This window comes from Manacus candei, unplaced genomic scaffold (genome assembly GCF_025592945.1).
Source record: "Manacus candei isolate 608988 ecotype Guabito, Panama unplaced genomic scaffold, ASM2559294v1 h1tg000028l, whole genome shotgun sequence".
Classification (NCBI taxonomy): Eukaryota; Metazoa; Chordata; class Aves; order Passeriformes; family Pipridae; genus Manacus; species Manacus candei.
The window spans coordinates 8,896,157-8,922,535 of record NW_026138076.1 but is presented as its reverse complement, the minus strand read 5'-3'; the positions used below and the strand labels follow the sequence as shown (position 1 = coordinate 8,922,535).

Below are 26,379 nucleotides of genomic sequence, written 5' to 3'. Positions count from 1 at the left end.
GCTACTTTCTCTGCCAATACTGAGCTCATGTGCCCAGACCTTGCCCTGTTGTCTGGAGGAATGTGAGGAGAAGGCTGCCAGTTGCCTCTCCCTGCCACCATGCTGCCCACCAAGGCAGCTTTACCTGTGCAGCCTTTTCCTTCAGTGTCAACACTGGCCAGGTGTGTGTTGCAAGAGAAACTTGCATTCAGGGGTGCACAGGGAGAGGGCAGTTGAATGAGCTGCTCTGGAGAGAGGGCGTGAGCCTGGAGCAGAGCTGTGGTCACCGCTGTGAGACCTACAGGATTTCACTCCTATGCTTACCACTACAAATTTTCTGTGTCCAGCACTTGCTTAGTTTCAGTAACAGCTTATTTTGCTTCTGCCTTTGCCATTGCTGAGCATAGCTTTCAGAACTCTGTTTTAACCTGTACTATCTGGAAATTGCAAGCCAGTAAGTAATAACCATTATGCTCCCGTATGTTGCACCAGCAGTTAGGAATCATTTGGTGATGCAGTGGGAACTACTGACTTCCTGCATTCCACCCTCTTTTAGCACATGCAGTCACAAAGGAGCAGGATGCTGCATATGCTTTAGTCTGCAATTCCCAGTACAGCCACTCACTCAGAGCTGCCGGGGGGTATTTCAGATAGAGATGCTGTGTATTTTGATAATGAATCTGCTACAAGACTGGAGGAAGGTAACAAATAATTTATCACCGTACACATTCCTGTTTATAATCTTTGTGGCTATTGCTGTATTGCTGTTAGATTTTAGCACCTTTGTTTGGGAAGAGACTTCATTTTACGAAATCTGTCATCTGAAAAATAAAGCCTGTGCATGTCTACGCACATTTGGTACAGAGGGATTTAAAATATTCAAACAATCTTCTAAGTGTCCCATCATCTGGGACACCTCACATTCTCCATGTATGCTGTGGAGTATGTAATTTGGGCATGCAGGTGCCATTCCACTTACTCCACTACACCAGGGCAGACCAGACACAAAACACTGCTGTTCATATTTGGTCCCATGAAACAGAGTGAAAAAAGCCGAGAACAATGCTCTAAATTTAGTCTGTTTAGAATGACATACCACTAAGTATTTCATCTATTTTCAAAGCTCCAATAAAGCAGCATGGCGATACTAGTAAATGTCATTAGTTCTTTGAATTAATAGAATTACTGTTGGAAACCAACAGTAATAGATTAGAGCAATTCTCATCTACTACATTAGACTAATTCTTGGCAGTGTGAACATAATGAATCTGAGGAGTTTACAGTGCAAGCATCCAACTAAAATTTGGAATATAAATTCTCAGCCTGTAATCACTTCCTTTTTTGCCTCTTTTCACTTTAGTAGAGGCAGTACGATTTTTTTTTCAGTCAGAGAGTCATAAAATTTCTGTTTAAAATTTTTATCGGTTTTCAAAGACGCAGTTTATTAGTTAATGTTATTTTTTTTAATAATCCTTTTCTTTTTATCACAGGTCATTTTCAAACTTCAAGAAATCTACCTGAAATCACTTTTTTTTTTAAAGTCAGATAGGTTATAAATTTTCATTACCCAAATAAATTGGAATACCATCTTAACTGAGCTGTGAATATTAAAGTACTGAGAAACATTTTCAGAAAAACAGTATCTCAAGCATATCAAGTGTGTTCTTCCCCCTTCCCAGTGTTTAACAGCTGTATTGATAAAAACAGCATCATCACAATAGCATCAATCACTGTGTAAGCCTTTGAAATGCTACAGAAGCTGGTATTTTGTGACTTTAGCTCTTAATTTCTCTGTTGTTGGTATAACTCCCTGGAATAAGTGAAGTTGTTTTTGAATTGTGTGGGTGAATGAAGTTCTGCTGAGGCTGTTACCACTGGAATGGGCTTGGGAATTTGATTATGGTTCCTTCTGTTTGCGAACTGGTCTTTGCTGTTCCTACTCTCTGTCTGGGCTACAGTCCAAACACTATGAGTGACAAGAATTAAATCTGAAGAGATTCAGAGACTCCAAACTGGTTGAGAAAACAGTCTGCTTTGTTTCTTCACCTATTCATGCTAAATTTTGAATCCTTTTTGAACAATAATACTGAAAAGAGAGAAGAGAGCAACTCTTTCTACTTGCTCCAAATAGATGCTGGTAAGACAGCAAGCAAACACTCCCTGACACCTTTTAACAAATGACTTCAACTGCTGAAGAGGACCATTGAGACCTTATAATGATCACACCTTTGGTTATCAAGGTGTGATTATTAAATGGCACTAATGCAGCATGCCAGAAAAATTGATCTATGTCACAGGTAATATCTGTGCTCTTTCCCCAATGGCAGATTTACGTACAGCTGGCAACTTCCTCGGATTTGAACACAAAGCAAGCGCTAAATCTAAGGCTGACAATATCCTGCACAGCAAGGGGAATCATCAGTCATAGGCAAACTTGCCTGAGACCACAGTGTGCATGGAGAACCTGACAGCTGGCTCCTTCAACACACAAGTGGTGAAAACTAGGCTTTTTAATGGAAAGTTGAATCTCTCCGTATACTCTTAAACCCATGCATCCCAAAGGCTGGGCACCAGGGTTTTATTTTTTATTTCATTTTCCTTTATGAGCTATTTATGTTTGTTTGTCTGATACTTCATCTTGCTGGCAATCACTAAAGGAATGTCCCCGAAGAACTGAAGAATTAACGTTCCTTCTGTTTCTTCTTTACAACTAACCTTCCGATACCACTCTAAAGCAGAATCAGAGTTTTCTGCAAGCTGAGCAAAAGGAGTGGATGAACCTACTGTTTGACCAAGAACAACATAACAGGGAAAAAAAAATGTACAGCAATTTAGAGATAGGGAAGCCCAGTATTTCTGAAATGTCAAAATTTACACAAATGATAAGCAATTCTGAAACTCTTTCATGCCCTTCCCTTCAGTTTTCATGATTATATCAACTTCTGTATTTTCGGATATTCTGAAGCAACCAAACAGTAGTCTGCACAGTGAGAACTTCCCAGAGGAAAATACTGAAAGCAAATGCAAGACAACACTGTCACTAAGTGCTGTACCAGAAGATCTTGCCCTTCTCTGTCTGTGTTGTCTCCTTCCTTTAGTTTAACTTCGGAAGGATTTTTACTTTGATATTGCTGTTTTCATCACAGAATGGATGATTAATGGAAAAGAAAGCAAAAAACAGTTGTCTCTTTGCAGTCCAGCATAGAAACAAATTATATCACTGGTTTGACAAATGTGTCAGATTCACTCAGTAAAAACAAAACCCCTACATTTTCTTGCTGTTGTATAATCAGTTTACAGATTCCAGAGACTTATAGAAAAGACAAAACATTCAGAGACTTGGAGACTCCATAAAACCCCCTTTCTTTTTGCTAACATGTGCAAGTCCAGTAGATATTGTTAATTTAATTCTCTTAGGCTTATAATCAGCAGAAGAAAATTTATATGGAAAATGCATTTTTGTAGGAATTTTCTTTCATAAAATAATCCTCTTAACCACTTTTCCCCTAACTGTTTGAGCAAAAATTAATTCTCAAGAGATTAGGAACTTGAATTATGAGCATTCAAAGAAACTCCTCTGTGATCTGAAAATATTGGAAGCAAATCATAGTCACCTAATAAAACATGAAAATACAGATGCAGAAATATATCACACAGAGATATAAATCCTTCTTTGTGACTCTAATTCTTATGCTGTGAAATTAATTTAGGTAATTCTGCTTACAAAATGAAATCAGAGGTATCATAAAATATCAGTACTTTAGTAAACTTGTTGAATGCTGTTACAACTGGTCATGTTGGAAATCTCAGATCTTTAGCAAAAGAAAATAATATCACTAGATAAAATGCAACTGCAACTCTACAGCTGATTTAGGAACTGAATCAGGCTATCTAGAATCACAGCCAAAGAACAGCTTTCTTTTCTAATCCTGGTTTAGGGAAAAACAACACTGACTTTTACATGGTCCCTAACAACTTCACATATGATGTCTTCGATTACTGCCCTGTGCAGTTTCTTATTGCCAGCTAACATTTCTCTGCCTGACTGATAATTTTGACTAAGTAAATGTTTAAACAACTGTGGCCAGCTATTCCTACCTCTTTTGGAAATAACTTTTTTTCTAAATACCTTGTTTTGAAAGGTTGTTTTGCCTGGACAGTGCAAGATACACATAGTTTTCCTGCTACTGATCAACTACTGTATTCCAACAGATGCAAATAGCTGTTGTGGAAGACAAGGGATAGATTAATGAGTTTTGGAGTATTTTTGGCAATGGATTTTCTACGCTGGCAATTTGTCAGCAGGAAATGCCAAGTGAAGAAAACTCCAGAGGATTGTACAGGAGAACCTATAATACCCATTTCAAAACATGGCAAACATAAAGAAACAATGGCTGCCAAAGGTACAGGAAGAGTGGTTCATAAAATCTTCAGGATAAAATCTGGATTTCTGCACTGCATTAAGTTTTGTTTTACTATTTAGTTCACAGTGAGAATCCAGAGATTTTTGCCATGGAACACTGCAAAGGGAGATAGAATCACAGAATCATAGAATCGACTGGGTTGGAAAAGACCTCCAAGATCATCAAGTCCAACCCTTGATCCAGCACTGCTGTGGTTACTAGAATATAGAAACTGAGTCATAGTATTTTGATTACATAGAAACTGAATCACAGTATTTCGATTACATTTTTTAAATCTTGTATCTCTGTGTAGAAATAACAGGGAAGTTAAGAGTAAATTTTTTAACACTGCCTAATACTATGCTCAGTTGTTTATACTCTCTGGTTTGCAAAACATTTTCTAGAGCAAGAAGGCTCTAGAGTAGAGTTGGGAATATATGCCAGTTCCAAAGATTATACGGTCTATTCACAAGTACGGTAGAGCTACAGGGTTGATTTTCACCTTTGGGATGAAAATTCATCTGTGAATTTTGCTTTTGCTCTGTCTATTTAGCAACAAAGAGTTAAGCTTATCCCATTCCATTTTCCAATGTAAACTCCAAGTCTGTAGCATAACCTAACCCTTCTATGGACCTTTAAGTTCTGCTAATCACTAAATAAATAAAGGAATTTAGGCAGCATTTTTCAGGACAATGTTTTCCCCACATACTTCTGCCCAAATCCTCCTGCTCCAACCCCTAGCTATGCAGCTACCTGAGCAAACACCTCTAGCACTGTTTTTGGAAACACCAGTTCTGGCTTATTATCATTTGAGATACAGGAAAGAACGATAGTAAGAGATGGGAGCCATGGGACAGCAGAATGCAGAAAGCTCTTTTTTGACGGGAAAATTTCTTGGCCACCTTTTCCTATCCAGCTAAACATAGAGGGTAAAACATTTTATAAAGTAAAAACAACTTAAAGTGAGAAAGGACACCTAACTAACTTACAAAAAAACCCCCAAACCAAACAAATTAAACTTTGTATTTCTCTTTAGATTATACTGTGCTTACAGTAGAGATTTAATCTGTGTCCAGACAGTAGAGATTTAATCTGTTAACAGAGATGGATGAAAAAGAAATTGTTTTTATTTTGTTTTTAATGTTTAATCTCTTCTGAGAGATTTTGTTGCTCAGAAACCATCTTTTACTTCTATGAGAAATGTACTTATTTTTTAAAATATGATCGTACTATGGTAGATTGTATATAATACACCGTCTAGTATTTGTATTCCAGTCTGGCATGCTTTAGGTACATTATTATCATATTATTTACACGTTTTCTGCTGATCATTTCTGAAATACATTTCACTGATTCTCTTTTATCATTTGACTCTGTGAATACAAATTGTCAATAGGACTGTCTGGGTGTATAAAGACTACAAAGAAACTGAGAAATTGCCCAAGTCTGCTATCAAAGTATTATATCACTCCTTGTTAAGGTGAGAATCATATTCTTGCTTGATGCTTATAATCTGCTTTAGAGAAACACAATGCCCACCCTCACCAAACTCAGAAACATGCTGGAAAGAAGACAACTGTTTTGTTTTGGGGTTTGTAAGCACTGTTCTTGATCTGGGTCTAAGCTATGTCTCACTGTCCAGACTGAAGGCTCACCAGGCATTTGCTTTTCTTGCTTCCAATGCCATTTTAAAATGCCAGTGTTCTCCCTGGAACCAGATAAAAAACATCGAATGACATCTAAATTACTCTCAAAGTGCAGGCCAATTTCAGTAAGTCCATAACTAAACTCCAGCTGGGTATCTTCCTACTGTTTGCCAGAAGTCCCCCCTCACATTCACCATGCAGATGTTTGGTTTGCTCACCTCCATGACAATGAATGAGACACCCAGTGACCTTTCAGCTTGGCTGCCCCATTATGCATATCTTATGCCTCAGAAGATATTGAATCTGAAAAAAGAATCATTTGGTGATAGCCTACTGCTGCACATTCAATGGAAAAAACAACCCTGAGAAAATGAGCTGGATTGCTGACACTAGAAAATGTGTGTTTACTTATCTTATTGTAACATATTTTCACTCAGTCTTCCATGAAAATTCATTCATGGCACTGATGTGGAAAACAATATAAAAGTTGCCTATCTACTAGAATTCATGCTGTGGAAAATATACTGCCTATCCAAGAATTTGATTGTTTCAAGTCTGCAATAATGCCCAGGCTGACCAGTCAAAGCCTTTTATCTACATCCTTACCTGAAAGACATTGGTTCCAAACTTACTTCAGTCAGACCAGCTAAGAAGTTGTTGAGAAATAATTTGTGTCAGTAAAGCATCTTGTGTGATAAAGCATCTTGAATCTCTTTGCTCCTGGCTCTTTTCACAGAGGAATTTATTATATATCATTTTCTGGGATGATACAACCAGAAAGTTGAGTGAATGCGGAAAGTATAAACTGGGTGCTTGTACTTTTAGGTAAGATTGCTTAGATGTAAAAACAGGCAAGAAAACAGAATTAATAAAAGATAATTCATAGTAAAAAAAACCAGTAGGGCTGTGCTGTAAGGCACAAAAATTACAAAGAAATGTGATTTAAGAATAATACACTGAATTATAATTACCTTCCATCCAGCATCTGAAAGATGCTTTATTCTGGAATGCATACATATGCAGAAGCTGGCTTTTGAAAATACACTATGTTGCTTGTCCTCTTTCATCTGAATCTGACTCACTCATTTCAGACTAGTTACTGCCAATTCATAATAGTGTTGATGAGCATGGGTTCTGATCCAACATTACTGTACAGTGAAAAGTATGACTCCAAAATAGACTATTCCTATCCTCTGATCTGTAATGGCATTACATGTTAGTTGCTACATTTTCTCAGTGACATGTATGAATATACACCTAGGAAGCAACAAGTTAACCAAGCATATATTTCCAGCCAGCCTAAGGCAGATCCTTACAGAGACTGGTACTTGTACTGACACATGATGTGCTGTTTCATTAAAGATATCATATCAGAGAAAACCTTGAAGAAAAAAAGCACTATGAAATGTAAGACAAAGGAGACAAAATTACTTACCTTTTTGTGAAAGAAGCAGGTATTGGGAAATGTGATACAAAGTCATAAAATGAACAGATGAGAAATAATGTCCTGGAGTAAAGGGGAACGTCCTGACTGAGGTAGGGAAGCACTGCTCAACAATGTTCTGATTTTAGTTCCTGGAATCTTTTAAACTGGCTTGGAGTAAGCATAGAAAATACACAATGAGGAGTAAAATTCTCCTTACTCAGTGGATGGACCAGGTAAGATAACTTCTCTCCTTTCATGTTGATTTCTACACTTTCCTCTTAACAAAGGTAGCAGGTTTTGTCATGGATCTAAATATCTTGTCATTCTTAATTCCTGTTACCTTTAAGCAGCTATTAACACCGGTTCACCAAGGGTGTTATCCAGGTTATCAAGGGACTTCTTGCCAAGCTAATGAAAATTTCCAATTGGCACACACCAGCCATATTACCTTCTGTTGCCTTTGAATGATCTTTCTGGTAGAGACATGGCCAAAAAAATGAGTCCAAGAAGCAATTTTATGCACCAAAACACACCTAATATCCATACAGTTTTTAGGCGTCTTTCAGTTACTTGTCCAACTGGGCCAGTAATGCTAGAATCATGACACTAAGGATTGCTGGGGGATTGCTCCCTGCTTTGAATTTAAGGAGTGGCAGATTATAAAGCAGGGAAAAAAAAAAAATCTTTGTCAAGGTCTTCCTACTGCCTAACTTTATCTTCCTAACCTTGAAGAAATATCAGTATAAGCTTTGCACAACAGGATTAAGAGAGAGAGAGATGAGGTTCCTTCAAATAAATTATCTAGAGGAGGGAGAAAAACTTTCCTCTTTGTCACTTTAAGCAACCTGCATTACCTCTCTGGTTAGTAGACTGATAGACTGAAGATATTTGGCACTACTACACTCAACTATCATTCCAGCACATCAGTAGCAGTGCTTTGGAATCAAAGTACTTGACCTGCTCCTCTACCCAGGAACTAAAACTAGTATCCACCTCTTTGTACTCCTCAGGGATGCCTGACTTTAAAAGCGCTGCTCCCAGCATAAGACACAACTTACCAAGAGGCCAAAGGGCTGCAACTACAATGCAGAGTTGCTATTCTGCAGAGCACATTGGGCCTGCCATAACAGAGAACCCAATGAAGTAAGTGTCCTCTCAAGAAATAAGAATGGCAGGTCTGGGAAGACTTTTTCATTTATCAGCCACACACTTTCCATGAAGGCTATTCTTTGTTAGGGTGCACTAAAAATCTTCCACAAAGAGAAACATCTTTTCCACAGAGGAGAATTTTTGCTCATGTTAACTGCCCTGCTAAGTGTGTGAGACAAAAACCAGAATTTGTGTCAGTCTCTATTGCTTCTTCCTCCCCAAATACCAGCCTTGCAATTTCTTGCAAAAGACAATATGATCATGGAAGGATATATGTGAAAATCTGCCCACCTCTTTAAAGATCAGCAAAGCCTTCTGATTTTGTTGTCATGTTCCAAAAACTGGGAAAATAATGATCTGAAATTTAATAAGGTTAAATAGCCTATTAACAGAATAGTCATGCATGCTGCTTACTTGTTCTACTAATCACAAGATATAGGCCTTTAGTGGCATCAAAAACTGAATAAAGAGTAAGCTTCATATTTTGACATCTGATTCTTCTGATAAATGAGTATCGTTATCATCTTCTCCTGTCAAACCATTCTCCAAACAATATGTTCTTAAATATTAGAGTGAATACGTAAGCTAAACAAATAATGAGTACATGAAGATTTCCCAAGACAGCTCAGAATCATGTGTATTTTTAAATCTAATGCTGACAGAGTATGCATGATGCTGTGAGGTGTTCAGAAACTTCTCTTTCTTCTTCACACTATGTTCATCTGTAAACCGACAGTACTGGGCAAAGTCTACTGTGCTGACTCAAGTTAAATTCACAGCTGCCTCTTGATATATCACAATATGTCATTCAGCAATACCACTGAGGAAAATGTAATTACCATGCAACATCTTGTGCTGTCTTGGGATTTCTGACTGCAGAAATACTGTTGTAGAGATGTAGGAACAGACCAGCTGGGTCATAAGCCATGATGCTGTGTTGAAATTACCAGTCATGAGGGATATATTCTTTTTTAGCTGCAGGTTGTATGCCTTTTCTTTCTACCTGACTGTGCAGAAACTTGCTCACTGGCCAAACGAACACTCACACAATGCATTTAATTCTCATAATATCCCTGTAAGGTAGAAATCTTAATGTAGAAGCAACTGAGGGCCAGATGAATTGCTGCATTTCCACAGTCAGCCAAAACAAACAAACAAACAAACAAACAAACAATCCATGTAAGGACATACACTGACACTTGGGTTGCACTTAGTCTCTCCCCTGAGATGGATTTTTCTTCCCTAATGCAAAAATACATAACCCCTGTAGGAACGGATCTCCTACTGAACACAAGAGTGAAATATAAGACACCAGCATCTGAAACACTTTATGAGCATGACCCAAGCCAACTGAATTGCTGCCTTTTTCTTTGAAATCAGGACCTCCACTCACAGCTTTGTTCTGCCCCTACAATGACTGTTACGATTGCCGGGAGGAAGAAGTGTTAACACTCACACACTTCCCCAGTTTCAGCACAAGCTTCAAAGCTTCTATTATGGACCTATTTTGATTTCTCAAATATACAAATAAAGTCAAAGATAGTTGATTGCTCATACCTACAGAGAAAAGAAGAGATTCTTACTTGTGACTTTTAAAGCTTGTATGCCGTTCTGATAATGGTGTTGTAGACATGAATAATAAAAAAGAATATGCATAGGTGGTTGTTCACATTCCTTTTGTTTCCACTGGAGGTGGCTCAGCATAGAATAAGGAGACCGAGATCTCATTCTACTTCAGAAAGACTGATAGCTTCTTATATCAGCATTTAAATTACAGAATAGTTACGACTGGGAAGGACAAGATCATCTAGTTCCAACCCCCCTGCCATGGGCAGGGACATCTTTCATTAAACCAGGTAGCTCAGAGCCATGCCCAACCTGGCCTTGAACACTTCCAGGGACAGGACATCCACAACTTCTCCAGGCAACCTGTTCCAGTGCCTCACCACCCTCACAGAAAAGAATTTCTTCCTAATATCTAATCCAAAACTACTCTCTTTTTGTTTGAAGCCATTCCCCCATGTCCTGTCACTACATGCCCTTGTAAAAAGTCTCTCTTCAGCTTTCTTGTAGGCTCCCTTCAGGTACTGGAAAGCCGCAACTAGGTCACCCCTGGAGTCTTCTCCAGGCTGAACAATACCAATTCTCTCAGCCTTTCCTCATAGGGGAAGCGCTCCACCCCTCTTATCCTATTGGTGGTCCTCCTCTGGACTCGCTCCAGCAGGTCCACAACCTTCTTATGTTGGGGGACCCAGAGCTGGACACAACACTGCAGGTGGGGTCTCACCAGAGCGGAGTAGAGGGGCAGAATTCACTCCCTCAACCTCTTGGCCATGCTGCTTTTGATGCAGCCCAGGATACAATTGGCTTTCTGGGCTATGAGAGGACATTGCTGGCTCATGTCCAGCCTCTCATCCACCAGCACCTCCAAGTCCTTCTCAGCAGGGTTGCTCTCTCTCTTTTTAACCCCCAGCCTGTATTGGGGGGTTACTGCAACCCCTATTTAAAATGTTACGTTATTATGGATGAATATAGCAGCAGGAACAGGAAAATTGTAAAAAAGCTGCAAGGAAAACCAAGCTGACTGCAAGCCAAGAATCTGAAATGACAGAGAGCAGTATAGAAGGTTTTCAGCATTGGAGGGACAAAACGGCCATTGGGATCAGACACTCCAGAAGGAGGAGGAATTTTTAGCTTCATATTTGAAATTGGTTCACTGAATTGATCCAATATAAAAATGTCCTCAGAGATAAACTTTCTCTGATAGACCAGACCATGTCACATTGGTGAGAAGAACCATGATGATTGCTGTGAGTTGATGGTTTACTACTTTATGTTTTGTCTTTATATTTTCCTCATATCTGCTAGTCCTTCTCATCATCTGCTTTGTACTTACTCTATGTTTCTACTAGGAATAATTAAAAAGAAAGAATGTATTATATGAAATGTAAATAATCTTTAACATATCAGAAATTCATAACCTCAGTGTGCTTCTGGAAAACAAACTCATTTCTCTTGACAGTGGGAACTGAAAAGATCTATGTTCAGGATTCGTTTCCAATTGACACCACAATGACAGTGTATTTGCTCTCTATGAGTTTAGAAATCCACGGAGCTGTGAAGTCTGTCACTGCAGATTTGATTCCCAGCATGTTACTGATATTTTGCAACTTATTTTTTTTCCCCCTAGTTGGTTCTGGCACAGTACTTAAAATAAACCCAGAATGGCTGTTAATCTCATGTTTCGTTTCCTTCATATGACACCTGTGACAAAGCTGCACTGCCTGTGAAATGCACTAATATGTATGAAGCCTCTGAACCTCATCCATTTCTCTCCTTGACCAGTGTATTGTTTTGCCAAGTGAATTGTTTATAAAAAATTGGTTCAAGAAAGGATAAATCATAATGGCAGAACACAGGGTGGGAGCGTATTATTCCAGGCTTGGTTAGTCTCTCATGCTGTGAAGACTAACACCATAGAAATTTATAAAGAAACAAAGGTTTAAAACTGATGTAAACCAGGGAGCTGGACTGCTCCTGCAAGCTGCTGAGTAAACTGTTGAGCTGGTAAAGCTAATATGTACTTCATTTTAGTGGTGTGCAAAATATTACCTATAAGCATATTCATTGAAAACAATGGGTCTATCAGCACCTAGTTCATTTGGATGGGACCAGAATCCTCAGTGCATTTAAGAATTAGTACTTCCAGAAGCTCCTGAGATACACAAGCATGAAGATATCTACCTCCAGCAGACTTCTACTCATGTTACTTCACTTACACTTAAAAGGCTCTGCAGGTTAGAAATATGCTGGGAAATTAACTGTACTGCTCTTTTAATATGATAAAGATTCTGCACAATAGTTAGACACTGTTTATCTGTTTAACTTTGCTGTCTCTTCAGTTCTTTCTATAGACAATTAAAAAAGACATGACTGAAATTCTTCCTTCTCAGTCAAATGTATTGATGAATTTTAATAGAGAACATTTATTCCAACCTTTAATTAAGTTTGGTGGTCTGAAATCAATAATCTTTGCTTTGAAACTACATACTCTATCATGAATATTTAAAACCATACAACTTAATCTTGCCATAAGGTTGATGTCTGAGTGATAATGCAGCTTTCTAGAATGCCTTTCAGTCTTTTAAATTGCCTTTCCTTGGTTCATGATGTAAAACAAACCATTAAGGATTCGGCCCAGAACAGGATGAAGCAAACCTCAGTATGAAACTGCTTTGGCCAAAAGCAACCTTTTAATCTTGAAAGGGTATTGCGAAGGTTGATAGGCAAGAAATCTAATCTACATTCTCCAGCCCATGTAAATCTTAATACAGAGCTACTGCTTAAAGAAAGAGTCAAACAGGCTGCGTTTTCTGGTGTTATTCTGCTAGATTATTCTACTACTACCAATTTCCTTGTGAACATATTTGCAGTAGTTAGCATTTGGGGTGGAAATAATTTCATTTAAATATGTTTTGGGAGCAGTGCCAGAGTTACAGGCATTTTTTTTTTGTGCATTTGAGGGAAAGGGAATTTTACAAGCAAGAAAACACACGCCTTGAGATCCTGAGTTCTCTTTCTAGAAAAAAAGGAGTATCAAAGAGTATTAAAGTCTAAAATCTTTCTGGTAGCCATCTTGGACTTTTTCATCATCTGCTAGAAGCTCTTAACTGTTTTTTCAGTCTTTACTAATGCTCTGAAGTACAGCACACTTGACATGAATGAGAGATGAGACATCCTATAGAACTCTTCCAAGCAGCAGCTGTTTGGAACACAACGATCAAGAAAACACATCAGCTGGGGATACTTCTGAATGAAGACAATCTTTGGGTTTGATTTAACAGTTTCAGCTGTTGTCAGAGTACTTGGCATCCTGTGAACAGGAACAAGTCTTTCTGGTAACAGCCTTGGAGCTTGTTACTGTTCTTCCACCGTCGTTGGTATCTTTTCCCACCTCACAGTGAACTGGTGCTGTGAATGTTCCCTCTCTTGGTTGCACAGCTTCAGCTCCAGGTCTGTTATGAACTGCAGCTGGCAGATACTTTATTAATACAGCCTAGAGGAGTTAAGTAACTTTTCAGGCAATAGAGTATAAAGTAAAGCTGATTACAAAAAAAAAAAATCACTAAGTTTTGCAGAAGCTTGAAATTTATCCCTTAAATTTCCTCATGGAGAAAAATGCTTAGTTTGGAAGATTCTCTCCAGAATCAGAAGGAGCAATGCAATTGTGAAAAATGAAAAAAGAAGCTTTTAATTAAGCCTCTGTCCTGTCCTGCACATGGACACATCTTTCATCTTCCTGGTAGAACTTAAAATTTAATTTTTATGGCTTTATTTTTCTTTTTTTTTAGAAAGCAGTTTATTTTGGGGAATGGGTCTTTTGTGTTAATCATTGGCTCTTCCATTCCCCAATGGGCTTTTCCCATTCCCCAATCATCTGGGACCCTGAATGTTTCAAAAGGCTTGTGCCACTGAACTGTGGGATTTGTGCATGCTAACAGATCACAAGCTGGACATTTCCAGTGGTCACAGCACAGCCATGATGTTTGATGTGGGTGCACAAAATAGGCAGTGCTGGAGAAAACCTTGCATTTTCTCATCCACACAACTACAAGGCTTATCTCATTGCAAGTAACTCATTTAGTTAAATCCTAGACACCCCAAACTGAGTGCTAAAGCTTCCACTAAATAGGGGGAGGGTGTCACTCCATAATTTCAGGTAATGCCATAGGCACCACTGTGATAAGATTGATTAACTGTAGATTTTAGATCTGGGTGGAGAAGTGTTTTGGGGCACAGTTAAGAAAATGTGTGGTCCTTTCCTTTGCAGATGGTTACTTGCTCACTCCAGCGGAAGAGATTTTTGACAGTTCATCACAATAATACCATCATATTTCAAACTTCAAGTTGGTTTGGGTTTTGTTTGTTTGTTTGTTTACTCCATGAAAGAAACAAAAAGGTAAAAAGCAGCTACTAAAAAAAATGTTAAAATCAACTGATTCTAGTTATTTTCTGTCTGTTGTTATCTTGTGCTATTCTGTTGAATTCCTAGAATACTTTTTGAACAAATGGGAAGTGTGACCACTTTATTTCTTGTCTTCAGAAATGTAAACTCTGCACAAGTTTTATTATCTGGCTAGACTACAGGCATGTCACGATGCCCTGTGGTGTCAGGTGTTAAATCTGGGCCAAAAGATGAAGCACACAGGTCAGAACTGAGCTTACCAGCTCTTGAGAAAAGCTGAAAAGTGAGGATAAGCCACCTGCAGTGGCTAGAAAGTGAAACAACTATGGGAGTCAGGCGAGTTGCCCTTGCAGTGAACTGTGAGTTTAACACTAGATAAAAGAATTACATCTTCTCTAAAGGGCATTCATACCTAGTTTGTTTAAACCTTAAAATCAGGGAAGTATTACACCAGTCAGGCTAAAAAGAAAATTGGAATACAGTTTGTATCAACCCTGAAGCTGGTCTCAAGTTCATTTAACCTCTGAAAACTTAAGACATATCCACTTTCTGGATCATATAAAACAACATTAACATTATTGCTTTATACTTTTTGCCTACTTGCCAATTTTGTTGAAGAACCTCTTATTCTTGTCAAATGAAAAATGAGCCAACAAAACTTCCAGTGACAGTGATCCAGTTGTTTAACCTCAGGCTGCCAATTTCTACATTCATTCCATGTTTCACTCTTTAATATAATTACTCCTGTTTGGAATAGGCAGTGACAGAATGATTTGACCTTTATGTATTACTACCTGATTAGTTTTTCCACATGTGCTGAAAAAAAATAAAATCATTTGCCAAACATTTGTATTAATATTCATTTAAAAGTGCTTTTGCATGTCCTCCATGTTCTTTAGGATAGATGCTATATAACAGAAAAGTACTTCTTTCTTCTTTTGCCCTACAGCTAAGCAAATTTTAATTAGTAATTATTGAGCCTTATGTCTTAAAAAAAAAAAAATCAGTTTAATCTGTATGAACATCGTCAGGTAAATATATTTAGACCAAGGAGCACTTATTGTCACTATGACTACCCTGATCACTTGTGTTGCCACCCTGGCTGAACTGAAGGAGTTTTTGGATGCTCTGATTCAAAGAGGCATGAGATGGAGTTCATAATGCCAATTTGGTTTCCTGTTGTAGAGTTTGTTTCCTACATTGAGATTCACAATGGCCACTAAGCTAATTCTCAAGATACTTATCAAGACAGGGAGAAAGAACAAGACCTGTGAAACTCTGGCTATGTCTGTAAACTTAGTCTTTCTCAATCTGCAAAAAGTGTCTTAAGATAACTTGCATCCATATGTCTTTCTACCATTCTTAAAGCTGGGGTCTAATGCATGAGCACTGGCCTGCCAGCATTAATGGTCTAACTTTCAATGCCTTGGTTACCCAGCTCAACTCAGTGTTTAAACCCACAGATTTAGCTTATCTTGACTAAACATCTACCAGTATAGGATGCCACAGCCACCTGGCTGGCATCAGCCCTAAAGTAAGGTGAAGGCCTTCTGCTCTTCTAGGCCCTGGAGGATTCCATGTCCTTCCTCTAGATTTACAGGCAAATTTGAAAAACTTGTTTGTACATATATATACATATATATGTTTATTAATGTTAAGGGAAGTTCTGCCTCTGGAGTCTGTTAACCAATTATAAATGTAAGAGCCTTAAGTACTAGTGTAGAGAAGCTAGACAATTGAACATTCTTTCCGTGTTTTCTTTAACCTCTTTTTGCTGAGACACAAAACCTTCAGTCTGTGATCATAGAAACTACATCATCATTAGTGTAAAATCAGTAGGGTAGGTCAGTGTTCCCAAAATAAAAAAAAGGGGTTTTTTTATCTGCTTCTTGATGTCTCTTTTAACTGCTCTAAAAGAAGTTATTTATCATATGAATTTTTTTTAAACTTTAAAATATGTACAGCTATCTTTTGCCTATTATAAAGGTTTTAACACTTTTTCTTCAGTAAGAAATATATTTTAGAGAAAATTAAGTCATGAACCACGTGATTTTTTTTAGAGTCTAGTCTTGACTGTTTCCTAGTAGATACAGCAATATGTTATTTATTTGCATGCAGTAGTTACCATCAATCATGCTATCCATGTTTATTCTTGATGTACAAGCAGCACCTTCCGTTAACCACATAAAGGTATCAGAGTAAACCAGACATCACAGCAGCTTAATAGATTTAGTCATAGCACAATTGTTAATGAAATCTTTATATTAATGTATATGTCCGATATCCTTCTAAAGGAACTCTGTCATGGATGAAAGTTAGCTGAGCAGTCATTAACTGAGACAAAGGGAAGGGTCACCTTGTACCTTTGGAAGAGAATGCTTCCAGTAACTGTAGCAAGGATGTGCAAATCTGATGGAAACACTAAAACTTCAAGTATATTAGGGAGAAACTGGGCAATGGTCCCTGGGACTTTTACATTCTACTTCTCCTGCTTGTTCATTGTTTGACAAGCTCTTCAGCTTATTACCTGCAAAAATCAACATAAGACAACACATCTGATGTCAAATGGAAGAGTCATAAGAATGAATGCTTCAAATAATCCTTCTGCAAAAGTTGCTATGGCAGCTCACCACAGTATTATTGAACCACCAAGCAGCTATAAAACAATGTTTAAAGAGCTGAACAGATGAGGACCAAGTACTCAGGGAGAAATAACGAACAGCTGACTTCAAGACTGTGCAAGTCTTGATTCATTAGTTAAGTATTAGTAAAGTATTTCACAATAGTTTAGTATATTAGAAGAAGACACTAAAACCAGACAAGCTGCTTGAACAGGCAGTTATTACTACTGGTGTTCAGAGAATTCAAAATAATTCTGTTTATATTTCAACTTTTTACCTGAGGACTGGATTTATTTGGACATACAAATCAGTCTGTTCACTTGGCAGACATCCTACAGCCATGACAAAGTCCAGCTAATGCACCAAAGGAGAACACCTCCTTCATAGCCTAGATATATATACATTAATCTTTACTCTTATTTAGGCATTGAGACTGGAATACAAAATTTAACCCTGTGGGTGCTATGATTTGGAATAGCTGTCTGTCATTCTCGGTATAAGGTTTCATGTTCCTGAGGAAAACCAAGGGATAAGACAACTCCCTCCAATACTGCTAAGGTGAGACTGGCTGAATTCTGGTGGAATCCAACCAGACTCTCTTGCCAGGAGGAGCTCACTTGATGAGGGTGTTGTTTTCCCACTCACGTTATTCATTTCCTTTCCTTCAGTAAGAAAACTGCCCTATAGCCAAAAGAAGCTATAAATTAGGAACTTCTGAAAAACATTTCTGTGTCTGAAGCCAAGAATGGTAGCTCTTACTAAAAAATTAAAAATAGAAGAATCTATAAGACAACAGTTTAAAAGAAGAGAAGGTAAACAATTCACATGTGACTGCAACATTAAGCATCTCAAGGCTGTGATTTCTCAGAAAAAAAAAAGTACTAGAACAAAGCATTATTTTACTAGGTAGGAAAACTTTTCTTAAGCCAAGATGTCAATTCCCTCATTTTTGCAATGATGGATGAAATAATTGGTCATTGTCCAAAACCAGGCAAACAGCCTCTAGCAACACAATAAAGACGTTACAACAAAGAACACCCTACACATGGGTATGTACAGGCAGCACTTGTGATAGGGGCAAGCCCTTTCAGACTGATTCAGAATGCAGACTGCTTTTCCCGTGTTTTGCCTTAAGTAATGGGCTATTGGCTATAACTGGGAATGGTTGATTCCTTCTGCTGTGAGATGCGGCATTTTATGAAATGAAAACATTTTCTTACTTTTTGACCAGTTTTAGTCAAGCTGCCCTCCTAGCTCAAAGAATCCATCTGGCACGTAACTTCCCCTAATCAAAAATCAGAAGGTTCAAATTACAGTTTCCCAGGGGCTGTGCAAGTGTTAGAATGGAGAAGAAAGCTTTGATGGATCCAGCATGCAACTAAGAAATGCTGTGAACTGATGCAATTAATGCCCCGTGAGATTGCGATTGGGAACTGCCACATCAACAGATTAACAATATTTCTGGCGTTGAGATGTTACAAATTCTGGACCTTTCAGAACAGGTATTTTGTTGTTTGGTCTGTTTGGCTTTTCCCAGGTGTAATGCTTTGTAGAAGCAGCAATCCTATTACAGGGTGGGAGGAATAGTTTGGAGTTGGAGTATATTTGTTCTTTGACAATTTTGATAAGGTCTGTGTTCTGATTTCTCTGCCTCATCTGTACTGTCTGTACCATGTTCCTCCCTGAACGTACAATACAGCAACAAGAACTCCAGGAGCTGAAACTTGCAAAATGTTCTCTTTGAGTGGCATTAGCAGTCTGCAGAACCTAGTGTGCTACACACAATGTGACAACTCTCCTTTCCTCCCCATTCTGCCATCCATATTCATAAGCAAATATAACAGTTACAAACAAACATAAGCTGTGTATACATAACAAACAACAGAAAAAAACTAAATATGAAAATGAAAACGAAAACAATCTCTGAAGAGATTGTTTTAATGACAGCTGTTAACTAATACATCAAGGAAGAAATTCCCACTCTTGAGTAAATTACTTTGTATGGGCAAATATCACCCAATAAAATAAACTGCTGATCAGGATGGAAATGTAAGGTTTCTAGCTTCTTTTAACTAAGTAGGTATTCCCCTCTGTACAGAAAGCATTTTCATACGAGAAAGGTTTTCATATGAGATCAAACATAAGAGACTGAGAGCAAAATGCCCATGGTGCAGACTAATTCAACATGATTTTGTATAATGTTCAAACTTACAACTGATTTTTCGTTTTCTTCTGGGAAAGGGCTGTCAAAAGAAGCAGGCACTAAACAGACACATTTGCTCTTTAAGCCTGCATGTCTATTAGCATTCCTTCTTGCTGTAGATCTGAAATCAAATGCAGTATGTTTCACACCTGTAGCTATGAGACTTTTCTGATTTTGATAGCTGGAAACATCCTTTGTACTTATTCTGCAATGTCGTTATTCTTTCCCTTCTACAAGAGTGTTTTCTAGAAGCTCCTTTTTATCTTCTCTTTGCACTTTTTACTCAAGGCCACTAGATTGCAAAGTGAAGTGTCTAACTCTTTAAATAATTTAACATGAAAACACGCACATCTGGCCATCTGCTGCTACAGCTCAAGAAACTCCAACGTTTCCGAAGACAGCTGTTGACTACGCAAACGGCAAACCAGGGCAAGGCGGGACCCAGAACCTCAAACCTGCAGCAAGTATTTTGACCAAGGCAAGGCTCCTCTGAAGTGCCACCGCAGGCGTGCCACGTTATCTCAAAAATGCGAAATAACTTTTCCTAGCAACTGTAACGTGCTTGGTTATTTTGTAGCACTTGCCGTGGGTCGGTAGGTAGCCGGGCTCCCAGCCCCGGGGCTCCGGCTGCCCCCGCACCGGCGGGACGGCGCCCGGGCTCTGGCTCGCGGGTCACTCACCATGTTGACTTCGGAGACCAGGTCGATGCTGGCGATCTCTATCCGCATGCCCACGTCCACGGGCGGACCTGCGGGGGGAGCGGGAGGCGGCGTTAGCGCAGCGCGGGGGGCCGGAGTGCGGGTCGGGGGAGCGCGGGCGCCTCACCTCCGAAGTCGGGGCGGAGGCGGATGTCGTAGCCCTGGAGTAGCCTGTCCACTGTCTCCTTCACGTAGGACATGTTGCTGGGCCCGTCGGCGCTGCGGGAAGGAGCACAGGCTGGGTTAGGGAGGCCGCCGGGGCGCCCCGCGTCCGCCTCCCTGCCTCCCTCCCTCCCTGCCTCCCTCCGCATGCTGGCGGCGCTCACCTGCGCGCCGCGCACGCCACGGCCAGCGCCAGCGGCAGCAGCAGCTCCCGCGGTCCGGCCCGCCCGGCCGCCGCCCCCATCCCGGCGGCCGCTCGCGGGGGACGCGCCGCGCGCTGGAACTTGGCGCGGGGCGGCGAGGAGCAACAATTGCCGACGGCGGGGCGCATGCGCCGAGCGCCGCGGGCCCGGGGGCGCCCCCTGCCCCCTGGGCCGGGCCGGGCCGGCCCTGCCGCAACAGGTGCCGCGGGAGCGCTGAGGGCGGCGAAGGCCCGGGGCTGGCGGGACACGGCGGGAGTGGGAGCTTCGGGCTGCTGTGAGCCAGGGGCAGCCACTGCCGGTGCGCCCCCCTCAGCCAGCTGGAGCGGGGGCTTCCCGTCAAGAGACCGTGAATAATTGCTGAGGGCACCTCTGTGTGAAAACGCACACCGATGGGGTGTTAGCCATAACGCGAAAGGGAAATGGCAAATTTGAAAGCCATGGCGCGTTTCGGTGCAGGTAGCGCTCTGTCCCGCTGCCGAGGCTGGAGGTCGCGCCCGCCCCTCGGAGCGCTCGCCGCTCCCGCAGCGCGCCCGCCCTGCCCCGAGCGGGAGGTCGTCTCACGTTTTTAGTTGTGATTGTACAATCAAAGTAATTGATCTTGCCTTTAGAACGAGGTTGGTTGGTTGATTGATTGATTGATTTTAAGACTCTTGGAATGGATGCTCTGATGTAACCTCACCTCTCGTGAGCAATATTACACGGTGACCGACCGGAGCCCTGTGAACAATTTATGGCTTTGCCGGTTCCGTGCCGCTCTGTTTCACTGCACTGTAGCTCAGCAGAAATAACATTCATCCCTTTAGGATTCAACCCACTTCACCTGTGTGCTACACATCCTGCGTGTGGTGACCTTGGGATACGTATTGGATGCTTTTGAGGCTACTACAGTGTCATGCAGACCTGTTTCTGAGAAATGGCAGACTTTTGATGAAACTTTTTGTCACTGAAATATGCCAAATATCGAAAAATGCATGAATATTGACTATAAATAGTTCGTGACACACATACTAGTGATAATTTTGAACATTTTAACAATGTATTTTTCTGTGCAAATTTGTTGTTCTTGGAGAAGGACCACAACACCCTTCCTGAGAGGTTACCATGGGAGTCTTTCACATCCGCTTTCTCTAACCATGACAGTACAAGGTTATGAAAATAATTATTTTTCTGATGTTTTATAACAGTATAATAAAGATTTTCAATTTTCTTTGAGAAGTTTTACATATATTTCTTTTCCTCCTAGTTCAGTAATTAGTTGCTGCAAAATGTGACCTCCAAGCTCAATTTGATCGTACCTTAGCATTGGTATTTGGAAAGAGTTTTGTTCAATTACAATTGGTGTGGCTTGCATAGAGCACTTAAAAAAGAAATCCTACCGTAGATGTCTATCACAAAGTAAATTTATTCAGAGTTGTATCACACACAGCCATAATAAAGTTCCCTGGTTCATCTGAAGCACTGAATTAGGATTTTCCATGGGACTATAGAGTCCCTTGTACTTTTTCGTGGTGAGCAGCATTATATTTAGCTTTGTCATAAGCCATGTGAAAGTCAAATATACCAGTGTGAAAGGGAGACCACTGCTCTCTTCCGCTTGCCAAAATTTGTTCTAAGGCATAAGTGCAGGCATTTATTCTATATGAATTCTTCATTTGCTGCACATTTTGGGGCAACTTTAGTTCAGATGAGCTGTAGTCTGGCCGCTGGACTAATGGTACATTAATGCTTGAACTGTTTTAGGTGCTTTTCTGGAGCTTATCATCTGGTCTGAGAAGGCATGACCAATGCCTGTCCTGCAGGTCTCCTGCCATTAGGGACACCTCAGCCCAACAAGTATATTTCCAAGGAGGATGAGGATGTTCTCCTTGGCAAGTCAATTTCTCTGAAAGCTCTACCACCTGATCTGTCCTGGCTTCTGCAGACCAATCTGGAGCTTCTTCCACCAAACATCCCAAAAATAAGACCCAAAGCTGGCATACTGTAGAAATTCAACTCCATTTTGTTCAACTGGATTGCTGGGGACATCTGGGCTCGAAACTGGGGTCTTGAAACAGCTGCAAATATCCTGCTGTGTGGAGACAATACTGAAAAGCTCCCTCACTAATTGGGGCTTGGGAATAAAGAGGTTTATATGGTGCTTTTAATAATTACACAAAGGAGGACCTGCATAGCATTACACTGCCACAGCAGGCATGGTGAGAAGGGTTCTTTTTGTCCCGTGTGGTGGATGATGGAAACATGTCTGGGACCTTTTTGCCATTGCTTTCAGGACTAAAAAAGATGAATTATTATTAGCAGGACTTCCATTGTGATATGTTACCAGCTGAAGTGGTAAATGGTTTAAGAACTTGAAATTCTGCTTTCTTTGCAGATGATCTGTTTCTAGGAGAATGTAGTATGCTTTTCCAGGCCACCAATGTGGAAGAATTTTGTTATAATTTTGATAAAAACACACCTTGTGACATAATTCTTGCTTTTGGCAGCTCTTTAATAACCCCTTATATGAAGAACAGTTGACATCCAAAATGAATGACTATGGGGAAGAGGCTAATTCTCAAAGCCCAGATATTATCAGTATTGTTCACAAACATTTTCTAAAAGCTTATACAGATGCCAAGACATCTGGTGATCGGATTTGCACATGTGGTTCAAACTGCAGCTGCTTCTGCAGTTGATAAACTTGATTCAAAACACAGTAGTGTCTTTCCATCCACTCCAGTGGGGTTTGCTCACTTACTCAGGCTGAGTGAAACCTGATGGGTACCCAAGATGGCTTTTGGGCATCTTGGAATTTGCTGAGCACCCCAGAATGTAGGCATTTAAGTAGATGTGCTAATTTTCAATTTTGGAAATCAGGCTGCTTAGTGTCTAAAGTCCGAGGAGGTTAATCTGGAGACTTTTGCCACATTTTTAAATGTCTCTCACCTCTGAGATAAGTAGTTGTAAATCTATGTTTTCTAATAAGATTGGATATAACATGTAGTCTAACAAGATTGCTATACCAAAAAAAGTGCATGTCCCCTGCATGGAAGCATCTGTCTTGACAGAACCATTAAGTATTTCTATCACTACTACCTTTCCTGTCCACTGCAACTGTCAGTGAAATGAGCTCCTATGGCAGAGCTGTCACCCTGACCCATGTGTGCTACATGGTGACACCAGCAGTGTGCTGAGGTGCGACACAGCCAGCTCACAGCCTGTAGGAGCTGTAGCACAGCTGTACCAAACCTAATTTGGTTTTCAAACTTCTGTGGTGGCTTCAATTTCAGCTCTTATGATCTTTTCTTATGGTTATTTTCTCATATTTGTATTCAATAAGCTCTTTTCTTGAAACCTTTGCTCATGATAGTGCCAAATTCCTTTTCCAATAATTTCTACTGTAGTTTAGTATATATAAGGTCTGTGAAATAGACACACAACTTGTGAATAAGATTTTTAAAAAATATTTTCTGGTCTGTGTTAGTGAAGGCAGACCTTTTAGGTGGGAAATAGTTTCATATTTGTTAAACGTATATAAGCACTAGTAAACTAAAACAATTGAAATCCACTAGTTCTAACATATTAGCCCTGTCGTTTTTTTTCATATTCTAGGCATGTCTAATGCCTGCTAGAATCAAGACAAAAATATAATCATAAAGAGTGATGCATAAACCATCCCAGGCCAGCTGCATGTTCATTTTTACCTTCATCATGCATAAACTTTCGTGGGGGTAATCTTCTTTCTTACACAGATGAATGTTTTCAGTTTATTGAAGACCTTTTTTGCAATGCTTATTTTAATTTGGAACCAGAAAGTGCACACAGTACAAAGATAATGTCCTACTCAGACAGTGTTGGCTAGTTTAAAAAAATGCAACATCACTGAAAAAAATGGAATTTCTTCCTGTGTCCCACTGAATAAGATCTGTAGGCAGGAAGACCACAAGTTTTAATGAAACTAGGGGAGGAAAAATGCAAAAGTAGTGGCTATGCAATCTCTCTCTAGTGATACATTGTGCCTTCTTAAATGTAGAATGAAGGTAGGTATATCTTTGTGCTTATACTCAAAAAAGTAAAGGCGAGCTGTGTGCCTCATACTGTGCACTTTGTATGTGGAGATGATGACTGAAAATGTTAATATTCGTAATACTGACAAGTTTTGCGTCATTGCAAATAGGGACTTGCAGACCCAGGATATTCCTAATATGTGTCCAATTGGAATTGCAGTTTTTCAGTCAGTGGAAAAAACTATTGCGGCAACAGGTACACCAGTCACAGGCCAGAAGCAGGATTGGTATGAAGTGCGAAAGCATAATTAATTAGGAAAACTTTATTACAGTATGACAGCATGCACAGAAAACAGATCAGGAAACCAAACTCAGGATCTTTAGATTATTCCTTGTCAGATATCTGTACCCCAGTGTTTGCTTGGCTGCGTGGATTTTCATACTGCATACGCAGCTAGAAGAATAATGAGAATTAGAATGGGTATACATTTTTTTCTTACTTGGCATTGAGCAGGTGACATTTGTCAGTAACTATACCAATAAGATATATTCAAATTTTAGATCAAATTTGGAAAAATTAAGCTAAATGGTTGGGTTTGAAAACTATGAAATGAAACCTAGGAACTGTGAAATGACTACCTGTGGAAGTAAAAAAAAACCCTGTTAAAATTTATACTTTAAGAGGCAGGTAATGGAATAGGTCATTTATTTAATCTCTTTAATTCTATTGTAATTTTATACCTACAGTAATTCCTTTAGTCAAATAGAGCTTGTGAGCCATCTTCTCAAATGACAGAAACCTGCAAGCTGGAGATACTTTTAGTGTGCCTTGGGAATTTCAGTGCAGCAGCAAAGCTGTGGAAGTGATTGAGAAGAGCTGAGGAGTGACATATTGATCCTGAGCTTTATCCTGGGATCTATAGACACTGTGATGCTGCCCCACACTGAGGAGAGCACCTCAGGCTCTCACCCATTTCCCTTTCCTTTGGGTCTCACAGTAAGCTTCCACACTCTTGCCCTTCTCTCAGGAAAAAAAAAAAAGGCACATATTGTCATTGTGCCCCCCCCCCTTTTTTTTAATATACTGTAAAGATTAATTAAGATCTTCCTAGAGCAGGGTCTACCCTCTTTTAAGAGCCTGTAAAATACTTAGGACAGTTCTTTTAAGAAATTAATAGTAAATATCAAAACAGTGAATCAAAGATTCTCACCTTTAATAGTCAAAGTCAGAAGAGAATATATAAGAGCTATAGGATTTTGTCCTGCAATATCTATAGCCAGAATAATTAAGTAAGTCTGATCATGTCAGAGAAACATCCTTACCACTCATTTGAAACCCCTTTTTAGATTTCCCAGCCTGGTGTCTACACCAACATCCAACATCCTTTCTAAACATTACAAAATTTGCTTCCTCTCAAGGTGGTGAGCCCAGCACTGCATTCCTAATAACAGAAAACCCTACAGCAGTACATTTCCTTTGCCCTCCCTCCTCACTACCTATGGGAAGCAACCCTGCTGACCTTCTGAGTCCTCCATCCCACGTGCAAGAGACTCAGAAGCTCCTTCTCCCTCTGATTCTGGCTCAGGAAAAGGAGCAGAGGCTAAAGATTGAGGTCTTTGTGCCAGTTGCTATAGAGATTATCAAAAGAGACAATCCTCGCTTCAGAGAACAAACTATCCAGGATAAGTTAGGAAGACATGCCACAAGTGTTCAGACAGACATGAACAAGGTGAAGGCAGCAGTCAGTCTATATGCATTTGTATAATTTAGTGGCCTCAGTGGACATATTAACTACAAGGAGCCAGTCACCTTAAGTACTGCTGGAAAACAGAAAGCAGTTGTAGGCAGCGCTGTAGAGGCTGGTTTTAAGGAGGTATTCAGGGAACAGAGACATAAGAAGTGTGATATTGTTATGATTTCTCTTAAAGGTATTTCAG

At 39.8% G+C, this 26,379-nt stretch overlaps 1 protein-coding gene across 7 annotated transcripts in view; it reads right to left on the bottom strand.

Annotated features, from left to right (window-relative positions):
* GABRB1 (gamma-aminobutyric acid type A receptor subunit beta1) overlaps positions 1 to 20,559 on the bottom strand; it is a 115,448-nt gene extending 94,889 nt beyond the window's left edge. For 2 of the 7 annotated variants that reach the window (XR_007904899.1, XR_007904900.1), the window contains exons 1-3: positions 20,417 to 20,547; positions 20,218 to 20,309; positions 20,073 to 20,140 (exon numbers count right to left, since the gene is read on the bottom strand). Coding sequence is in view for 2 of the 7 variants with exons in the window: in XM_051790041.1 (XP_051646001.1) it covers positions 20,073 to 20,140; positions 20,218 to 20,309; positions 20,417 to 20,496 (240 nt within the window). In the remaining 5 variants the exon portion in view is untranslated. Of the gene's footprint in view, positions 1 to 16,931; positions 17,096 to 20,072; positions 20,141 to 20,217; positions 20,310 to 20,416 lie in introns of those variants that run through there. The other 5 variants (XR_007904897.1, XR_007904898.1, XM_051790041.1 and 2 more) reach the window with 4 other exon arrangements.
* Between the last annotated feature and the right edge of the window lie 5,820 nt (positions 20,560 to 26,379).